The 17590-nt window shown below is 25.8% G+C and overlaps 1 protein-coding gene across 1 annotated transcript in view; it reads right to left on the reverse strand.

Moving 5' to 3' along the window:
* The window catches only part of LOC113556583 (leucine-rich repeat-containing G-protein coupled receptor 5), a 76857-nt gene that overhangs the window by 20305 nt on the left and 38962 nt on the right, over window positions 1–17590 (reverse strand). The window contains exon 2 of the mRNA XM_026961626.1: window positions 7933–8004. Coding sequence (XP_026817427.1) covers window positions 7933–8004 — 72 coding nt within the window. The remainder of the gene's footprint in view (window positions 1–7932; window positions 8005–17590) is intronic.

Consider the following 17590-nt stretch of genomic DNA (forward strand, 5'->3'; position numbering starts at 1 on the left):
ATAACGATAATGTATATAATACATCATGAATACATTTTCGGTATTTTCATAATGTGTTGTGATTTATACATTACACATGATATATTACATTCAAAGAAAATGTCAAGTTATCTATTATGAATTTGCAGTTGAATAGAAATATAATAAATGCAATTGTGTTTTTAAAAATATCATACACAATTTTAAGAGTATTACCCCTATTACCTAATATATACTTTATAATTATTACAAACATAACACATTTCTCGTATTATATAAGAAAATATTATTATTGATAATCTAATATTGCATTTAAGTTACTACTTATTTACATTTTAAATAAAAATGTATTAAACAGTAGTATAGTACTAAATATAATTTGTATTATTCTTCTGGTAAATTATATAATAATATTAAATTAATAAAAAAATAACCCCAATATTGATATTGTTATTAATAATTAAAAAATAAGCAATAAATTAAATGTTTCTATAATAATACGTCGGAAAGTAAAAAAATAATTATTATTTTACTATAGATACTAAATAAATCATTCAAATACTTTACAAATATATTATATGAGTTTTATTTAAGGTTTTATTAAGGTTTGTTTAAATGTATATTATAAATTATATCTTTGTTTATAATGGCATAAATTAGATATGAAAAAAAAAAAATAATAGGAAACAACCCTTTTTTGATTTTATCTTACAGGTTAGGTTATACTCGTACAATAAAAGCTACAGTAAAATAGGGTTTTGATGTTAAAAACTAAATATATATATATATTTTATACCCAAGCAAACAAAAAAACTTCACCAAATAATTTAGTGGTGGTGTTACAAGTATACAATCAAAGTATGAGATAGAAGTAAAGTTCTCGAATAAAAAATATATTAGAAGGTTATTATGATTTTGAGGACTTTAATAAACTGTGTAACTATACTATAAAATTTTATGTTAGTCGTAGCAATACAATATTTCTAGATACTACCTATATTATATAAAATTGTTCAGAACTGAAAAAAGAAACTATACCTAATTTATTAAACTATTAAAAACTTTTTTGTCCGTTTCTACACATTTGAAGCATTGCAATATTGAATACATTATATTATGTATGATGTATAACATGTATATAATGTATATGTCTATAGTATTTATTGAATATAACTATAAATTTAGATTGCTTTTCACACCAACGTAATTTTATCAGAGTTTAGCAGAGTGTGTATGTATTATAATATTATAATAAAATATTACAACAAATCACTAAAAAAATCCATATTAACTAACCTAACTAAAAACACTACAATTTATAATGTAATAAAAGATCAAAACGCATTAATCACTTGGCAATAAATAAAACAATACGTTTTTCATTTGCTATTTTTTTCAAAGTTAAAATTGATCATTGTCATGATCAGTATTTATTTTCAAATTAAAATATAAATACAATTTCTGAATAGTTTGAATTGTTTGAAGCAGTTATTTTTGTGGCAGTACGTTTAAGAAGAAAATAATATTTTATTATAAATAAATTCTGTTAATTCTTCACATTTTTAATTTTTTTTTAATGATTGCTTATAATGCTTATATTATTATTAATTATTTGAAACAATGCTTTTATTTAAATTTTGATATTAAAGTATTGAGAGATTAAAAAATATAAGAAAGTTTATAAATACTTTGTTCTCCTACCCGTCAATATACAATTTAAATATTCAATAATATTTTTCTCATAAATAAATGTGATATTATAAGTACTTTAAATAATATAAAACATTTTTAAAAAAAAATTCTAATCATTCAAGGAAAAGAACCATTAAAATGTGTAAAAATTAATTTATTTTGTTTTCAATAAAACTTAAGTCGACACTTTTAAGGAGATTTATAAATATAATAGAAACTAAGTGCTACTAAATTGTATCATTGTGATTGATGAAAGATCGAACGTTTAGCATTTTTATTAATAATAGAGTGAGAAAAAAATACGATTTATTGTTAATCTATAGTTCTACATGAGAAACTTATAATATTATGATACCTAAACATTATTCAATATAAACAAAAGAACGTTAAACCCATAATACAATTTTTATTTTAACTTTAAAGTAATACTTATAATAATAATAATAATAATGTAACAAGCAATTTTATTAAAATCTGTGTTATTTAATTATACATTATATAATTAAAATATAACCATCATATATTTTTAATTCGTCCATAAATAAGAGTTTTTGGTATTTCCTACAATTTTAAATAAACAAAATGTAAGGCTTCATAAACATTGAAATAGTTATCTTTCCCAATTTAAATATTTAATTTTAATTTCCAAACTTAAATTTATTTATTTTCCCAGCCTTGTTTATCTAATATTTTATTCTCACGAAAAAAAATCATTAACTAGTGTATAGATTTAAAGCATTTAAAGCATAGATTTTTTTTTTTTTTTTAATTAACCTGTATTTTGCATTAACGTCCATTAGCTCTATGAATATTTATATTAAAATAATATATTTTACTATGACATTGGTATCACTTTTATAGCTTATAATTCATAGTTAAAGCAAATATTATTAAATAAACACGCACAAGCATACATGATTTATGAATTATATTCTGTCGTTTTTTAGGTATTATAAAATGTCTTAGGTTTACAAAAAATTTTGTAACATTTACATTTTTTAGTAACTTGCATATATTCATACTACAAAAATTTAAATATATTATATGAATAAAGAAACGAATAAACCGTATACATTGCTTGATGCTGTGGTACTATAGGCTCATAATTAAGTACGAAATATTATTTGAAAAATGAATATTTTTTCTAAACTGTAGCTATAATATATATAACGTAAAAATGCGCGATTATAAATTATGTAATTATCTATAACCAATAAATATTATGAAATATGTATACATTTTTTTTTTATTGAGCAGGCCACGGCCGTAGGTAGTTAAAAACGATTTTTAAGTTAACTCATGATCGTGTTTTAAGTTAATATTATTATAGAATACGATAATTATAGTTTTTACTATATTATTATATAGTTTACTAAAATATATTTTTTAAACTGTACAATATTATGAAGTGTCATAATTATTAGTTTTAACACGATACTGTTGTAAAGTTTTATATACATCGAATAACTTATCAATTATCACAAATAATACGAATCACAACACAATTTATAATTATTTATTTATTTGTTTTAATTAATTACAATGGTCATTTATCCATACTCGATGGTAAGCAACGAATATCAATTGCCCGTGAGATCTTTTTAAAAACCACTTATATTATGTTACAAGTATTATTGACGTGTATACAAGTATAATTTATAATATTAATGTATATAGTTTTTTGAGCAATATATGCAATGCAATTGTATGGCGTTATGAATTACGAAAAGTATTTGATGATTTTACTTAAAACGTTTCCGGATTCAATCAATCAACTATATCTTGAATACAATTTGATAGCTTAATGTTCAATGTTCATCATATCGTAATATTATCGTGAAGAAAACTTTTCCGTTTATCGTAGTCTTTCAAGTATCTACACTCATTCGTATATAAGTCTTATTTCACTTCGTATAAATCTATATTTCTCTACAAGACTTTAGAACCATATATATATATATATATATACACACAAAAAGATTAGGGTATGTTTTTAGATTAGGGGTGGAGACGTTTGGTCGTTTTGATTAGGTTATGGGCGTGAATTACTAATATATATATATATATATATATTATATATATAAATACAGACACACACATATACTATATATACGATTGCCACTCTCATCTATGTTTTCGTTCACTACTAGGTCATTTTCTCGTGGGACATATTATAAAACGTTTTAAAACGTTACAGTGCATATACATGATGTTAATGAACATTTATATGAATAAGTTGAATGTGAAATGTTAAATTGACTCCCTAGACGGTGTTAGCCATTTTGAAAACTAACAAGTATAACTCGTTAAAATTTAATGCAAATGTTATTAGCTATTTAATGACGATATGCGAGTTATATACATCATGTCTACGGTTTACTCAGAATTCTGTCGTGAAATAATGAATTTTTTGAGCTTATGGGTTTTTACATTGACAAAATAAAACTTAATAATTTTAATAAGAATATAATTTCATAAAGAATTAATTTTTAAAGAAACATACTTGTAAATGAATGACAATTAATTGAATTTGACATATCAATTAAAACAGTTTATTAATAGTATATTTATTGTTAATTTTAACAAACCATAAATTATATAATAATGTTAAAATGTCTAAAATTTAATATGCATTACATAGCATATTAAATTACTTTACTTCACAATGTCGGTATCTAGCATATGATTAATGACTTATTTCAAAGGAGTAGTGTAGAACTACTGAAATAGTAAGTAAAGTAAAATGTTCTAAAAAAAACTCACAGGTACTAGACAAAAATATACTTAAATTAAAAGGTAACATAGGTTTGACAACAAGTTTGCTAAACTATTGTATTAAATAACTTAAAATTCCTACTCGAAACTTATAAATTATATATATATATATATATACATTTATATTTAAAATACTAAAATATCTGTCTTTATTAAAATTAAAAAACAGTAACAAATTAAATTATTTGTCAAAAGAACAAAACAATTTTTAGAAGAGTTTTTTTTTAACCCATGCCTGTATTAAATTCATTCTATATAATTTTATCATATGCTTATATTAGCCATGGAAATTTCTAAGTATTGGTTTTTAATCAATATCTTTAAATTTGTAAAACATTATTTCTGACCAACATAGTTTTTTTCTGAAAAGCAACAAAAAACTCAGAAGACATATAACATTCTTTCCTTTACTCAGTGACTACATACGATTTTCACGAAACATAAACATTTTTATGTAGCATACCAAGAAACAAAAAACGATTGTAAATTACTTGATAAAATGTAAATTTTACAAATGTGATCATGAAATATTATTTTTCAAATATACCCAAGTATGTGAAAAATATATCACTAAATATAGTTTCGTATTACATTTTATACATATATATTATATTAATTTTATTGAACAATATCCACAAATAAGTACTTCAATAATTGTTAAAATTTGTAAATTATTTATTCTACAGTTTAAGCATATAAAGAACGAAAAATACTACATTTTAGATTAAATTTATAATAAAAAAAGTTTAAAAAGAAATAATAATAGCTCTATTTTATAGAAATACATTAATATTACCATAAAAATCATTTAAAAAATAATTTTAGAAATTTAATAATCATCCCAAATTATTCACAAGTATTTAATATTTCACATTTGCATATTATGTAAAACGCAATAATATATTAATATACATTATTACTTATTAGTTAGGTATTTATATAATTATTGTTTGAGTTTTTAAAACTTGATATAAAAATAATTATAGTATATTATAAACCGTTAAATATTAATATAGATAGTAAAATATATTACAAACTTCATATCACAAATTCAAAATGGATACAAAATGAAATCGTAAATATATAATACATAAAATAATACTACATACTATATCACCCATTCTAAATGAACCAATCAGTGCTTTGAATGTTAAGCTATTTTTAATGTAGTGACGCAGTTTATAATAAATAATTAAGATCACTTTTGTAGATACAAATTACAAGTAATTAGATTTGACAATGGATTTGTGATACAACGTTTCAAAAAGTAAACCATAACATTTTAAAAACAAATCTGCTGGATACGAAGTTCCGTTAAAATTAAAGTTGCTTAATTTTCTTAATTTTTTCAGAACTTCTATGTAATTATCTCTATTTGTAAAAGAAACTAGAAACGACTGAGAAATTGAAAAATCGAAGTATAAATTACACTTTATTTTCAATCGATAGTTAAGACTATTTGTAAGTTTTGAACCACTCCTTCTAACCAACAAAATGTTCATGAAAATTTTTATTTGTTTATATATAACATTGTAAAACCAATACGTTTTTCATTTTGTTCAAACTAAAGTATACAATTTATTTTATACAAATTTGTAATTAATACAAATTTCTAAGAAGCCCCCCTATTTGTACTTATTATGGGGTTACCCTCTCAGTTAAACATATTTTAACTAAATTTAGAACTTATGGCAAGGAAAGAAGACAATGCCAAATCTTTGACCACATCGCTGAAGCACTTAACCCTGAACTAATCAAGGTCTTTAGATTTATATAATTTTTAATAGAAACGCACCTTATTAATACATTTTAATTGTATATAACAATTATTAATATTTAATTTCAGCTTAATTAAGTGATATTCTCGTTTTTCTTTATGTCCTGTTATTTTAATAATGTTATGATATGTTTATTTTTTTTTCATTATTTAATATTATGTAAAATATGAATATTGTAAAATGTATTGTTACATCCAATGGCCATAGATGCCGTGGGTAGTTTGTTTAATAAAAAAAAAAAGAAAAGTTTTAAGATATGGACTTTCATAGTTTTTTCTATTAATATGATTATGATATTAATTTTTATTTTAAAACTAATAAAATCTTTTATTTTCTTAGAAAAAATATATGCTAAAAATTATCAAAAATTGGTTTTAAGCATTGTTAACATTTTTTTTTCGTGTGATTTGTGACCATATCCATTTGGAACGAACCATTTTATAAACGGTTAACAATTCTTCAAACACTCAAAAAGTCCCGTATAAATCCGAATTCCGCAAATAATGGTCATTTAATCAACTTGTACTTTTATCCACAGCATTAGAACAAATTCCTTTTAAGGTGGACCAAGAATATAAAATGTTCAACCTGACAAATTTAACGGACACGACGTGACCGAAAAACGTCAACACATTCATGAAAGTGACTAATATTGTATCCATTATTACAAACCATTTGTATCAGAAAAGACCATATTGAAATTATTTATATATGTATATACTTTAACAATGTACATTTTTCTAAAGTGGTAGTAATATTTTTTCTTTAATTTATAAATGTAAATATGTAAAATTTAAAACAAGTTATTTATATAATATCCATAAAAATTATTCAGTTCACATATTTTTTTTTCTCAAGCGTGTAGAACACTTAATCAAACTTTGAATCCTTATTAAAAATATATCGCCAAAGAATATTTGAGATTTGATAAGTTAATATTATTGAAAAATAAATCATTATTCTTCGTAAAAAAAAAAAATTAAATTTTCCACATTTGAAAAAAATAAAACTTAATACTTTTGAATTTTTTTTTTTTTAAATCATAGTTAAAAGTCTTGTATATATTTTTCTGGTTTTTTTAGAAAAAAGCTTTTAAAATATTAAAATTTTAAACTAAAAAAAAACTTTTGTACTTAAAAATATATTATTAATATTATACCTGGTATTTTTGTGGAACACATTATGTAACTATTATAATTATCACTGTCTCTAAATTAGTATTTTAAATATTTCAATACAAATAAAATCATTTTTGTTAACAATAACGAGTATGCCATACATGTTGGTAGTTCTTTCTCCTTTCTATGCTTATAATTTATTGTTAAAGAAAACTAATGACTATAATAATAATGAGAATGTCAAATATGACCTGTTTAAAGTATCTACTAAATAAAAATCTCCAACTAAAGTCATATGAATCATTTTAAGCACTTCTACAAAATTTACTTTAAATAATGATAATATAGAAACACAACTTACAATAAGAAAACCCATATACGAGTATGTACTTTATAGACGCATAACTACCTATTAACTTAATATTACAATTAATTATGGGTACATTTCGTATTATGTGTTAAAATAATAATTTCCCGTTTAAAAACTAAAACTCGTTAAAGATTCTTAAATTTATTATCAAATTATTTTTATAGTTCATACAAATAATAAACTTATAATAAAAAATTATTAAATATATTAAATCACTTACAGATCTTCCAATAAGGTCAGTCGGCTAAATACATGTTCATCTATCTCTGTAATATTGTTACTGGCCACATCTCTAAAAACAAAATAGTTCATATTTAAATAAACTTCAAAATTCTCAATATAGGACAAACTAAAGTTTTGTTCACTTAAATAATTATTAACTATTTAATTGAATTTATTGATTCGGAATGGAAATTAAATTTATTAATTCCTTTGTCAGTCGCCCGGCTTAATGTTTCAACAAAATACATTTTGAAATACCATTTATTGAATGGACAATAATATCATCAATGAACTTTTTCGCCTGTAAAGGCATTAATCTTCGGGCGCATACTTACACATTTAGTTTTCCAATTATTGATGGCATTTAACAAGTAATTTAAGATCAATAATATAAAATGCATACATAATATAAAATAAGTATATTATTTTATAATTTTATGAAAAAGTAGTATTTTTATGTTCTTCCAATTACATTTACAAACGCCCGGTTTTTCTAATAAATTCTGCTTAAATGTAGAAATTTCGCATTTATTATCACTTGGAACATTATTTTTTATCGTCCAAAGCGATTACGTAAATAATGATTGCTATTTAAATGTTTAAGTTTAACTATTGTTATACAATTTAAACCAAACGATACAATATTAAGTATTGTTTGTATGCATTAAGAAAGAAAAATACCATTAAGTATACGTTTAAAAACACTAAAGTGGATTTTCATACAAGAATATTTGATTTTATTTGTTTCGACTTTGTCTATGTGAATAATTGTAGTATTGTATATTAAAATTTGTGTATTTTTTATGCACTAAACAATTCAAGTATAATAGAGTTAAAATAAATTCGTCACCGGGTGTATTTTAACGGTGCAGAAAAAAACTTACTGAAAAGTTATCAAATAACACACACATACATACATAAACACAATAGTCTGTCAGAGCATTTCTCCCGGGTATATATCACGCAGATGGGCTGATTGGAAAGAAAGGATGGGGTTGGTTTGCTGAATAAAATTTGTTGCTAGTGACACGATCCAAATATCTGGACGAAAAAATTGAATACATTTTTCAACACATAGTTCAATAACCCTCAAAGACACTCAACGTCAAAACTAAGTCGCTGGAGAGATGAATTATTGTGGGCTTACAAAAAAAAATAAAATAAAAAGAAACGAAGCTATTAATCATCGGCGGATAATCCTCGAGCTCCAGTACTATAAAAACAACGCGTTATCATTCTCTTTATTTCCCTTCAAAACAATAAACGATAATCGACCAATTTTTATATATACGCTTGGAGTACCCAAATACGATGATAAATTCGAAACCACTCAAACCAGTCAGACGCTGCACTGATGATAGAGAGTAAAGGCTGAAAAATATAAAAAAAAAAAATACCAAAAAAGAAATAAATTATTGTTTGACGGTCGGGTTGGACGAGTGGAGAGAATTGCAATTTTTCAGCTTAAGTACAAAACCTGGTTAGGGGTGAGAGTTTTGGCTTATACAAGGTTTAATGTCTCTGTTTCATTCGGTTTATGTCATTAACAACAAAAACAACAGGGCCAGCCCATTATTTGTAGCTATCAGTGTGTGAATGATTAACCGTTTCGTCGTAGTGACCTGCCGTCTGAAGAAAATATATAAACTGTTATTAAAATATTAGGCTGTAATAGTAAAATCCTTGGAAACTATATTGGTAAACATTAAAACGCTCATAAAATATTTTCTGCTTTTACTTGTATGTCTTTGCACATCCAACGTGCACTAATACACCTAAGAGTAGAGTACTTCAGAGACACTTTATTAAGTAGAACCAAATGTATTTTGTTAAATACCTTATGACGTGTTATTCAAACAACAATTTATATACAAAAACTAATTTCATTAAAATATTTAGTTACATGTTGAATTCTAGGTCTTTGAACTACCTTAAAAAGTAATTACCTATGTCAAAATTAAACGAAATAGTATACACATTTTGTGCACGTGTTTAAATTTACTTTCAGTTTTTATCTCGTCTAATATGCTGAAAAACGATAAAAACTTTCGTAATAAGGATCGCGGCTATAATACTAAACGTTAAGTCCCCAAAACTCATCTTGCGCTACTTTTATGTTTTTATTTGAAGAAGGAAGCATCTCTACACTTGTATATCGGAAGTGAACGCCGACCATGTTGACGAATCTTATTAGCCTTAAGGTTTAAAAAAGTGATTAGGGTAATGAATCCGGAAAGTCATCAGTCATCAAGATTTCTTATGAAACAGCTATTTTTTTTTCCGTTTGAAATTTTTAAATTTTTACGGATGATCGTTCAATTCTTATTAAACTATGAAAACTCAACACTACTACAATAATAAAATTGCATAAAACAATTATGTAACCACAATAGAAAATATTTTTTAAAATCTATACTACAGATGAAGTCTTAATTTAATCATACTTAGTATAGATTTTAGAATTAGTGTTATAGTTTATTATCAACAATATTATATTTAAGTATATAACCATTAGAACTATACTGTACACTTTTATAATTATATCAGTAATATTTATCTATTGAAATATTATGGCATTTTGTTTCAACATCTGAAAATCTAAATCGAATTTATAAAATTGAATAAACAGTTATAATGTATTTTTTAATACTCATTATTTTAAGCAATTTAATTTTAAAGTAAAATAAATTAAATGCAGTATTCATAAGAAAAAAAAAATGAGGATAACGAAATGTTAAAACTCATTAAAAAAAGTTATTTATTTCAGTAAGTAAATATATTTTTTCTATGATTAATTAATTTTTAATTATGTTTAATTTACCAATTTTAAAAACGTTCATATATTTATAATATATATTAATATAAAATATAAATGTGTCGACTAGGCTTCAAGTAATTAACCGTGTTTTAGATTAACATTAATAACTAATTTTTAGTTAATTTCTTTATTATTATATTGAAAGGTATTAGAAATTTAAATATAATATTTCAAATCATTTTATCCAGATAGTTATTTAAATTTAAATTTTGGCTCTTTTACAATGAACCAGACTGATGAAAATATTGATAAAGTATACGCCCATTTAATTGTTAAATGTCATTTAAATAATCCGAGTCATGCATACGGCTTTAATATGGTTTTAGGGCCAACTGTTTAAATCTAAACATTTCTTTATAGGGGGGCGTGGATAGAATAACGTTCTAGGTTTTTACACTATAGATAATAATATTGTAAGTCCGAAACCGTCTGCGTATAAGGGAATACAAGATTTGGCCTACCATTGTGTTCGAAAAAATCTGTTTAATGAGTTTGACCTCATTACAATTCAAGTATCCTCTTTCATGAAATTAATAAATAAAATATATTCATGAATAAATAAAACATAATTCTATATTGGGCTATTTAATTTGTATTATTATTTTAAAATAATCGAATATATTATGGATCGTATATTATGTTAAGTATAAATTATAAAGGTGGGTAACATAACCGTCTTTTAAGAATATACCATAGTTTTATTTTAAACAAAGTATATACATTATACAATAAGTATAAATGTTTGAAATATGTGTATATATTATAGTTAAAATCCTAAAAAAATTATCGAACACATTTTCGGTTCATGTGCTTTTTTTTAATTTTATTTTAACGACTATTAACAGCTCTTAGATGACGTGTAATTGCAGGTACGCTCGAATAGTTTTGTAGATTTAATAAAAATAAAATCGGTTACACGAAATACGTTGGATTCGGAAAATATTTTCGACTTTTCAACCACGTGCGATAATGGAGTCAGCTAATTTCCGGGGTGAATTTCCCTTTCGGAATGTTCTCGTAAAGTCTCGCGGTGACGGCGGATGTAGCAGGTATTTAAGGCTCGTCGTAGCAGTACCGGAAGCGTTGTGATGCGGAGGAGGTGGTTGGCGTGTCCGGAGTGGGCGCGAAAGAAACACTCGGAAAGCGACGACGAAGACGGCGACGGCGACGACCGCCGCCACCGCCACCACCTCTACGGCAACGTAGTCGAACGCGGTGTCGAGAGTGGAAGGAAAATGAATTACGACCGCAGATAACGGCGGACTCGGGTAATAATTATTTCGTAATGAGGACCGGTGGCCGTCGAGACCAATAATATTGTACACGGGCGCGAGTCTACGCGCCGTGTTGTAATTGATATTTACGACGATTGGTTCGCGGGCACGTGTATATTGGCGTAGTAAATTGTTTTGCATTTTCGGCAGAGACCGCTAATCGCCGCGGTTACTATCAACATCGCGAGCGGACGGAGGGCACTAGACATGCACATGCAGTGACCGCAAAAATCTTTTTGGCGTGCAAGCGAGCCCGCCAAAACCAAAAATTCGGTTTAAACCTATAGGTAAACGGAGCGGACGTGGAAGCGGTGGGAATTCGGGATGTTTGTGTGTGTGCGCGCGCGTGTGTGTGTGTAGGAGAGGTAGGGGGCGTTCTACTACCCATCCACTCTATAAGCCTTTGGAGGACAACACGACCATAAATCTGTCTCACGCAAAAGCGTTAAATCCAATTAAGGGCGTTTTCCATTAAGATTATTCGGAGAGCCAACGACCTCGCCGCAAAACCACTGCACAAAAATATACGTATACATAGACATTATGTAACGATAAGTGTCCGCAAACGGAGAGAAACGGTCGTCGTCGTCATCGTCGTCGTCGTCGTCGTGGAATACGGAGGAAAGAAGAAAAGGAAAAAAAAAATAAACAAAAAACGAAAAGAATTTTATTTGTTTAATTCTACACTGTGACGCAAACGGCTGCAGAGGCACCGTATCTCTCCGATATTTTTCTCCTTTTTCTTTTCCGTTCCTTTTTTCCACCGCTATCTCTTTCACTCCACTCGTCAACTCCCTTTAGTTTTCGTAGTAAATCATCCGGGCGAGTTACACTATTTTTAATTTCCGGCCAGAGGGACGACATGACACGGGCACACACGCACACTCACATACATACACGTACGCACAACAAAACGCATGCGCGTACATAATGTATAATATACCATATACCACATATTCATAGAAAAATAGAGATAAATTCAGAGTGGTTAAATGGGTCGGAACATACCGACCGGCAGTATAGCGTCGCAGATCGGCTATTACGATAATATAATATTATGCCATCGAAAATACATCAATCAACCCAATTACCTGGTAAACGGATTAAAACGTAGGACGAATAATTTTTAATCTCAAGGTTATACACACAGATTGTTTACAACAGCATAATACGCGTTCGGGTGTGTTTTTGCGCGGTTGGGGCGGTGAAAAACCCAAGAGGAACTTTATACCATTGTCTTTTTGGCGAATTTCCGGCCCGTTGAAATATTTAAAAGGTTTTTTTTCTCCGCAGCCCACAACCCATAAACCAGCCGCTTTGGTTAAATTGCCCGGGATGTAATCTTATTTTGAGCTGGTGGGCCGGATATTTTTTTTCTTTACTTATATTTTCCCTACTTTTCCGCACATATTCCATCACTAGAGCATATTTTTTTGCGTACGGTAAACAAACAAATTTTTTTTATTATGCTTGGCAACCACCAAAACTGTACGTGCATCCTGAACAACATTATCGTTTTCCATACCTCTACTATACCCATCTCTTTACAGTATTCTTTTTTTGTTACAGTTTTTAACACATCCAAATCATTCTTTACCTCAGTTACAAATGCAAATATTATATATTATGTTTTTCGTAAATTTGTTTATTTAAAACCTCAGGTTAGGTTATTACAACCTTACCGGTGGATAATAAAAAACCTAATTTTGGAAATGATGATTTTAAATGAAAGATGAATAATTACAGTAACTAGTTTCAATAATAATAATAATATGATCGGGCATGATGCAAATAATATTGTTATAGGATATTATGCTACAATAGATTTTAACGCTCCGCCAATATTTCTTGTCAAAATAATAAATTATTTCTCCAGATGACAACACGATTTAAAAAAATTTTAAAACATGTAATTTATTTGAAATAATAACTTGACATTTTAAAATAATACTACAATTTATAAATCTATAGTTGTATTAAGTTATCAAATATTTTAAGTTTCTGAAAACATCTGTAACAGCAATAAATTTCACAACAGACAGAGTATTATATACATTTAAACTTTTGAACATCGAAGTAAACAGAGAGATATTCTAAAAACCATTGGTAGTCATATAACATGACATTTGATTGTGTTGTATAACATTTGTATGAAATATTTCATTTGTAAACATTATTCGAATTATCATGATTTTATTGACGCGGAAAAATATCGATTTTAAAATGTAATACAATACATTATATCAAATCATCTCATGTATAGAAATTTAATTTAATAATAATACTACCATTAAACAGCCATTTAAATAAACACGTGTGTTAAATATATTTTAATATGAAAAAAAAACGTTTATGAGATTATTTTATGAATACCTCATTGAAAATGAAAATCCATTATGTATCAAAGTATAATTAACCTAAATCATCTGCAATTTATTTTTAATTATAGGGAATTGATACGCCAAACGCGTAGGCAAACAACATTCCTTTTTTTATATATAATCCAATAATAATGTCCAATCATAAAAATAAATTATTTATTTTCACCAAATAGGTAGGCTATTTTTAACAAAAATAAAAATGACCCATAAACTTACATCAATAAAATTATATTTTTTTACGAGCAATTCTGTAAATAACTGAGAGAAATAAGCGCATGAGCTCCACATGATTATAATATGTATAATCTTTTTAGCAATCAAATAGATTATCATATTATGAACGTTCTTCAGCATAATATAAGTATAACACATGGAACTTGATATTTCGGAACAACTTTGTAATAAATTACGTTTTTAGGTCAACAGAGTTATATTGTGGAGATTGAACGGTAGTTATACAACAATAGTTTTTTTGTTAGATGTCAAGAAAAAATAAAATAAATACGTATCCGAGAGTGAATAAATAATACATATACACAATTCAATTTGTACGATCTGTGACTTCGGTCTTACAACCGTTGAAATATCGTTTTGACTTGCAATTACTTACCATTTATTAAAATCATTTATACATAAGAATTACATATTTTATTATAATAATAACGGTAAACTAAATAAGGTACCTACGGGATACTTTGTATTCGTATAAATACAAATATTAAATATTAATTGTAACCCATTGTACATTAAATTACTTAAGTTTAAGTAGATTATAATAGTATATTCTGTTTTTTACTGATATCGTCTACTAATTGATGAATAAATAAACAATACCAATAACCAATAAATATATCAATTACAGATAGGTACCTAATAAATGTATGTTTTATCTGACGATAACGTAATGTATAATATGGACTGCATATTATTATATTATACGGTATACCGTACAACTCATAAATATTGTAAAACTAAAGCGCTATATAAAATAACTAATGTATTTAAATTATAATTTAATGCATAAGCTCATTGAAAACACCTTTAATATACAATTTGTATTCAAAATGTGAACAAATAATTTTTTTATTTCTGTTTGGTTTTCATTGCACACGAAAATTGATTACCTCATTTTAATCGACATGAATTACCAATTTTAAAAACCCCAATAGAGTAAAAGCATTTAGGATACTTGTGTTTCCTATAGTTGCTTGCTTTAAAAAAACAATTGTTTAATAACCATTGCAATAAATTGTATTATTGTATATAGGTAATTTTCTTTTGTTTAAAAACTAGGAATTACCATAATTTGTCAACGTCTTATAGAATTTTTGATAATTTTTAATTGCCTGTTAGTTTATTATAGACTATAAATTAGTAATTATAATAAACATACTGGGATAAGGTATTTTTTTTTTTTTATAAAGTCAACTTGCTTAATGAGTGTGTTTACGCTTATAAGTTATAACTTATTAAATTCCACATTATTTCCGCATAATAAGAAATTGTATAAAAAGGTTTGTATAGGATGTATAGATTTGTAAGGATTGTATGTAGATGGTGTTTTATGAAACTCCTACCAATAAGAGTTTTAATTTGAAAATCTATAATATCTTTAAAAATCTTGTATCGTTTTTGTAACCATCCTGCGTACATTTTATATATGAACCTATAATGTATATTACAATTAATATTGCCATAAGCCCTAATATCTAATTTAGTTTTGTTGAATTGTTTACATCATAAGTTTATATCCACATCATGTGTAACAGCAATGCATTCTTAACTTACCTATTAACCAATAACAGTTATAAAAAATATTAATTTGTATTTTATAGGTATTATTATGAATTAAATTTATTTATTCATATCGATGATAAAATAAATTAAAGACTACTTAAATGTAATAAATGGCTAAATTACAACTTTAATAATTATTATAATACATTAATTTTGTATTATTATTATTATTATTATAATACAATAAATGTCCAAATTTACTGACAACTGTGTAATTAAAGTATTGATAAAATAGTTATACATATACAATACATATTATTTACAATTTATCACATAGTTAATGTAGTTAAAGTTAAATAATACCAGTTTAATTATTTTTGTATAACACAAACTATTATTATTATTTTGTATTTTTTAATAAATGCATACAAACGTATACAGTTCAAAATTAATTGGAAAAATTTTGAGATATAATACTTATAATTCTACATCACTGTATATTTTTAAAACAAACATAATTAGAAGAAAACATTTTGTTATAGAAATGCGTTAATTACCTAGTTGCCTTCGCCCACTATATAAGCTTGTTTAAGCATACCACAACTATGATGTAAAATTAAAATTAAGGTGAGTTTTACTTGGCAACAGTAACATAGAATGCTTATTTAACCAAAAACGAATGTTCCAGTCTTAAAATATCATTTGTTGTAAATCATAACTGAAAATTGTTTTTGAATAGTTCATAATGTTATTCGTTATGATATTTTATTTCAACACGTCGATTTTTATTACTCAATATATTATATTATTCTTAAATATTATTGTGCTAATTTATTTATAAAACAATAGCGTATAATATTATAGTTGTGTATTCCATTGCCAAATGTTATAAAACGAAAAAGTTATAATCGTTTTTAAAATTTTTAAATAATTTAGTAATTAGTAATTAGTAATAGTCATTTTCATTCAGCCTGTGCTGTAACACGAGTTACATTATACAAAAAAATATATAACTGGTGACATCATGAAATGTTAGTATGATAAAAAAGTTTTTAACAATACAATACCGGGTTACACAACATCACTAATCTCTTTTTGCATACAATTGTTTTAATTAAATACATAACTATAACTTAAAATCGGGTATCCAATTTTCTTGGCACTGAAATTATCATCAGAGAAGTGGTTTTGGACAAATCCGTTTGGACAAATTTAACGGAAAACAAATATCATGTAGTCAATAAAAAAAAAAAAAAAAACAGAGAGCAATATAATATATATATATCGTCGGCGTTGGAAATTATTCTCGTTTGGACTAGCATTTTAAATGATTCAAGCACCGCGTATTATAATGTATTACCCTATATACTAACAGTCGGGGAAAAGGAACAAAAAAAAAAAAAAAAAATCAAAAGGACAAACAATTTAACGATTGTTCCCTTCCAC

The sequence above is a fragment of the Rhopalosiphum maidis genome, chromosome 1, assembly GCF_003676215.2.
Source record: "Rhopalosiphum maidis isolate BTI-1 chromosome 1, ASM367621v3, whole genome shotgun sequence".
Lineage (NCBI taxonomy): Eukaryota > Metazoa > Arthropoda > Insecta > Hemiptera > Aphididae > Rhopalosiphum > Rhopalosiphum maidis.